A 6,013-nucleotide genomic window follows, 5' to 3' on the forward strand; every position below is an offset into this window, starting at 1 on the left:
CGCGCAGCCAGTGGCGCTCCTCGCCGCCGCTTTAAATGATTTGGAGGGCTGGGGGGCTACCGCTGTGGCTACAGGGGGTGTGTTGCTGCTGCTGCCGCCGAGCCGCGGCCGTTCACCCGCCGCCTTTCTCCCGCCCGCCCCATCCCCGTTCCCTCGGTGGCGCGATGGGCGCAGGGCTGCTCTGCCTGTACCTCTGCCTGTACCTCTGCCTCTGCTGGGCGACGGAGCCGCGGCTGCAGCGGGGCATGTGAGTGGGGCTGGGGGGGCTGCCTTTGTCTCTTGGGGGGGCTGCCCCGGCGAGCACAGCTCGGTGTGCATCTCGGTGCAGCCCTGCCATAAAGAAAGTTTAGCTGGGCTGCGGCTTTCGCTTACCCGAGAGGGTGTGCGTGTGTGTCCCCTCGCCCCTCAGCGTAGATTTTCTGATCCGTAGAGTTATTTTGGAGGGGTTACTCGGGAGACTTGGAGTCCCCGAGGGAAGGCGGGCAAGCTGGGTTTGCTTGACTTTGATTCGAGATCTGAAGGGAGCTTCAGAGGGCGCGTCGCTATCACTGAGTCTCTTCCTTCTCATCTAAAAAGCGAAGGGGTGGCAGAGCTGAGCCTCGCACAACTGCGCTAGTCCGGGCTTTCTGAGGGTCTGCGGTGAGCTTTACCTGGTGAGGAGTGGCAGTAGAAAAATCAGAGTAATAAAGTGTAAATCCAGTCAGGAGGAATGAGAGACCACGAGCAGGCGGAGGTGAGAGCGGTGGCAGCATCCCTCGACAGCGGCCAGCACAGCTCCTCTACAGACACAAAGGAGTTGGGGCCACATGTGGACGTCCTGGTGCTTAAGCAGAAGGAAGTTTCTATGAGGTGTTTTGCGTGGCATGAGCAACAAATTTGGTGTAATGGGTGACGTGTTTGTCAAGAGATAGTTTTCTGGTCGAATTCTAAAGTAGCATAGCTGACAGTATGCACAAAAGCTGACAGTTAAAGTTTTTGCTTGTTGAAATAGAAGATAAAATATCTGGAAACTCTGCACTGCTTTGTCGGGCACCTTTTTCTCTGCAGAGCTCCTCTTGTATTTTTAAGGAATGCGTCGTCCCTCCCTGTCCCCCTCGCAAGCAGCCTGACAACAGCCTTTTCGCTTGTCTGTGTATACCCCAATTTCTAACCTCTTTTCTCTTCCTATTTTTTTGACTTAACTTCATCCCACCCTTGTATAATTAATTTGCCTTGTATTTGGTTCCAATTTAGTTATTTCTTCTGTCACAAAATTGAAATTCCCAAGCCTCTTGCTCATTGGTTTTCTATGCAATATCTTGTAAGTATGTATTTACTAGAAGTGCTTTTGTGGTGGTTTATATTACTCCATTTTGCTAGAGCACTAGAGTATCCATCACAATGTTTAGAGAAGTCAAGTTCATTTTCTGGCAAAGCATTTTTCTTTTAAAAAAAGTGCTCGGTGTTTTTCAGGCATGCTTCTTGCTCTCTTCATAAGCAATTACTCTACTATGAGGAAGAATACCATTGGCCTACATTAATCTGTTTGTATTTGACATTGGTAATAACTGTGATTCTGCACTTCTGAAGCTGGAGGTGATGTTAACTGCAAATTGCCTCCAAACAATTTTTGTTTGCTTTTACCTTTTTAAAGATAGTGCCACTGAAGGAATCCAGGAAAACATTCCCTTCTGGGAATGATGCAGTATGAGGACGTTACCACTGGGCTTGAAATATTGAGAGCAGCAGTGCACTGTTAGCCCACAGCAATCAAAAAAAACCCCCACCCAGACCCCCCCCATACCTGTGGCAGAGCCTTGAGTGCTTTTCCCGAGAGACATATTTCTGCAATTACTATAATTCTTATAGCTTTTCCTGAGCTGAGGCAAATATAAGTGTCACCCCAAACTTACTTTACACTCTTTAGGGACTTTATGGTTGATGTAAACAGAAGATGTCATTATTCCTTAGGAGTAAGCCTGCCAGCTTTCACCAAGAAAGGGTGAAATGTCCAAATGGCCACTTTTCATGAATTGCCTTTTTCCAGTAATTCTGTTTTGTTCTTTTGACATTGGTCATCTGCAGTCAATGGGATAAAGAATAACAAATGTATCCCTTGAACATACCATGCTGAGTGCTTTCTTCTGTAGCATTTGCTGTTGTTTTGATTGAGATCTGATGTGGCTGAGGATATACGGGATATTCATAATTGTTTTCGTTCTGCTGTTAACTTGAGTATTTGCTCCTAGCTAAAAATGCAAGAGATCTGTGTGGATGTTGGTATTCTGCTTCCAAGCCCCCTGAGGAGATTTAATGTAGAACAGATTATAGGATGACTAGCTATTTCCATCAACTATGTTTCCAGACAATTAGCCCTTGATGATCTTGTATTAGAACTTTAGGGAACACTGCAACAACCAGAGAACAAATAGACAGTTTTCATTGAAAAGCATGCTATTTAGGCCTTGAAATGAGGAATTAACCATCTCGTCATAAAAAGAACGTTTTTTTTAGCAGCTCACTTTGCAGTGAGCTCTGTAGTTCAAAATTGGGGTATATAATGACACTGCAAGTGAGGTGTGTGCTTATCTAGCATCGAGTTTGCTTTCAGGATCGTGTTTTGCAGAAGGCTGGGGGTAGGTGTGGGACAGTGCAGGAACATTAAGTAAGCATAGAAGGCTTGAGTTACTGTCAAGTGGTAAATCCTCTCCTAGAGAAATATTACACTACACGTTTTAGCAGTGCAGCTGTTTGCCCATAGTTAACTATACAGCACAGAGCAAAAGGCAGGGGTTGTTATGAGGTATGTGGTAGGAACCCCATTTGTGCAATAAATATTATCTTTCAGAGTTAGGATGGAGACATGGCTCAAGAATGGATTCTTCTGTTCCTAAGCGACATGCGAGTGAGGACTTCTTTGAATAAGTCATGAGAGAAACTTTATCCCTGTCAGCATAAAGCCTGTTGACTTGCTCTGTGGTTTTGCAGGTCCAGGATGACATCTAAAGGGTGTGATTTGGTTTTAGAGGATCCAGTCACAATCTTGCAATAAAATTGTTCTGTTTAGGTTTTTTGACCACTCAAATGTTGCAGCTGCATATTTTCACTCTATCCATGAGCAACTAAATTTGATCCCGTTCCAAGGAACACCTGGATTTAGAGCTGGATTCCTGGCTGAGTAACTTGTTTTCCAGCTTCTCCAATTCTGTGGGGCACTGTGGACTTACCTGTGCTCCTCTAGATACATCATATTCCCAAAAGCAAACTCTAGCATTCAGATGGTATCCACATTTGCAACACTCCAGTAAACTTGGCCCTTTAACAGTTATTGGGCTACAAAGATACAGACTATTTTTGCACCATGTGTCACTGCAAACAGATGTGTCTGGACACTATTTCAAAGTGATATAAATACTTTTTTAGGTATAATTAAAAAGGTGAAGCACACTGTTTTGAGGACTGGAATGTATTTCAAGATAAGCTGCTGCTGTACAAAGCATTTCCATATGAAGAGATGCTTCTGAATTTTGATTGCTATAGTGGAATAAACTGCATGTCACTTTGAATATGTTGGAATGCAATGCAGAAAACAGGAAAAAAAATGCTTCTATAAAGAATACGGTGATACAGCTTAAACTTGGAGCCTGGAGTTTTGTTATAATGCTGTCCAAATGATGTGAAAAGTAGGTTGTGTAATCATTTCTTGGTGAGAAATTGTCTCAGTATATTGGCTGTTTAAGCCAATACACCGTATTTTCACCTCCAGTGATGCCAATTTGCAGGTGTGAGGAAAGTTTGTATTTCTATCCTTAAATAAGGGCTCAAAGGATGTTTTGATTTTGGAGCTGAAATGGGTAATGTAGTAGAATCTTCTTCCATCTTTGAATGAGATATCCTGTGTTCAGAGATTTGATACTTAAAAAAAGAATTCAGACTACAGGTTTCCTAGTGAAAATAAGGACCTGATTGGCCACTGATACAAATTTAAATGCACCTTACACTAAGTAAGATTAAGTTAAGTCTGTCTTATCAACTCTTGGTTGAAGTGTTGCTGGCAACCCAGAGTGCCAATTTTCATTGTAAACTACTGAATTTTAACTAACAAGATTTTTTAGCTGAAAGCTCAAGTACTTCTTCCTGGTCCTGTCTGCCTAGAATCTGTAAGATTGCAGTATGCCCTCACTACTTCTGAACAGTAGCTACCTCCAGCCTTTGAGGTTTGGATAATGTGATACTAGCAATCATGGTTTAAATGCTCTGGCATAAAATTAGGGCAGTTTTGTCCTCTCATTTTACCACCACCATCAACCTTCTCAATCCTTTAATATCCAGTAGTTCTTTCTAGAAAAAAAAAAAATATTGAAGACAGAGATGTTTTTCATCTTTGTGAATGTGAATGTCATGCTGAACAAAAAATAATCTCTAGTTTATGCACTACAGTATCTTGCCACCAGATAGAGCTCGTGCTGGTCAGCATTATAACACTGAATCACATTTTTCAAGAGTTTGCACTTAAAGCCTCTGTTTCGGAGTTTCTAGAGGGAAATTAGTTTTGAATTTAGTCTTTTAACAGATGGTAAAAGGTTTTTTTATTTTTTCTTCCTCAGTATATTCATTGGCAGGAGACTTAAAGATAACAAATGAGTGTCATCATGGTATAGTTCTTTTCTTGATTTATGACGTGTTTTCCTGCTCTTCAGCAGACGTACGAGATCAAGACTTCCTCCTGAACTCTGAAATAGCCGTAAGACTATGAAAATGCACAAACATAAAACGTGATAGCCTGAAGTTTCTGTATTTCTCAAAGATGAACATGATCTCATGATTGACTAAATTATTTTAAAGTTTTATAAATATGTGTTTTCTTATCAGAGACACCACCTATAACAGATTTAGAAATTTTCTGCCTGTAGTCACAATAGCTTATATGTATTGTATGATTCCTAAATCTGCAAATTTAAGGTAGGTAAGCCCATGCTCCCATTCACTTTTAATGCGATTTGGCTGCTTAAGTTACTCTTCAGAAATGCACCCTAAGAGGGGAGAACTTGTCAGCATTCCTTTAGGTTTAATGATGCTGTTTTATGAAATATTGACATAGTTTATTTACACATACATTAATTACGTGTATATACTGTGTTTTTGCCGTATTTCTGATTTCTAGGAAAATTGCTTGTTTTTTGCTTTGACTTTTCCTCTACGTTATGTCCAGTTCTGCTTATTTATCATAGGTCTAGGCATGCCATGATCTAGATATGACAGAACATGTAATATTTTTAATAAATTAGAATAAATCTCCTGGTAAGATTATTTGGTAATGTAAAACCTAGTCATTGGATGACTTGTCAGCAGAACCTCCTTTGAAAGTGGTGCTTTGGCTCTCAGAGAGTTAACAGACCATGTTGCAGGCTTGTGTCATTCACCAATTAAATACCTTCTCTCTTTGAACACAGTTAATAGATTTCCTTCTGAAATTCAAGCCTGCTATTGCTTACATACTCTCTAAAATCTATTGCTTTTAATTTATTTCTGAGGAGAAAAAAAATCCTTTCATTACTGCTAAATCAAAGCATTTTAAAATTATATACTGAACATATGTTTTTTTTTTTTTTTTTTTGCTGGTCTTGGTTTAAAACTAGTCATTAATTGTTCTGGAGGTAAACTTGAGATTTCTGCCTTTTACAGAAGATGATGTATATTTTCAGATATAATGTGTACACAAGGTGAGCTGTACACTTGGCTGTATTTCAGTGCCTTTGACCTGTGGATGAATATTTGATCTCATGTGTGTGAAAAGTCAGAATGCTGACTTCCTTTTGTGTTCTTTAGTAGAAACACCATACTGCCTTGCCTTGAAGTCAGAGCAGAATGTGGTTCAAATTGTTGTAGTAGAGAACACTATGCCCAGACTGTGGTTTTGTGTACACAAATTAATTCAGTATTAAAATACATCATAATAATCTTGGGCTATGCCTGAGAAGGAGGCTTTGTGAAGTGTTTCATATTGTTTTATAACAACACCCCCCCCCCCCCC

The 6,013-nt window shown here is 40.7% G+C and overlaps 1 protein-coding gene across 4 annotated transcripts in view; it reads left to right on the plus strand.

Annotated features, from left to right (window-relative positions):
* The first annotated feature begins 120 nt into the window (after window positions 1–120).
* LOC113483537 (multiple epidermal growth factor-like domains protein 6) overlaps window positions 121–6,013 on the plus strand; it is a 204,160-nt gene continuing 198,267 nt past the window's right edge. For all 4 annotated transcript variants that reach the window (XR_003399040.1, XM_026855154.1, XM_026855155.1 and 1 more), the window contains exon 1: window positions 121–247. Coding sequence is in view for 3 of the 4 variants with exons in the window: in XM_026855154.1 (XP_026710955.1) it covers window positions 165–247 (83 nt within the window). In the remaining variant the exon portion in view is untranslated. The remainder of the gene's footprint in view (window positions 248–6,013) is intronic.

This window comes from Athene cunicularia, assembly GCF_003259725.1.
Source record: "Athene cunicularia isolate RWA chromosome 9 unlocalized genomic scaffold, athCun1 chr9_part1, whole genome shotgun sequence".
Lineage (NCBI taxonomy): Eukaryota > Metazoa > Chordata > Aves > Strigiformes > Strigidae > Athene > Athene cunicularia.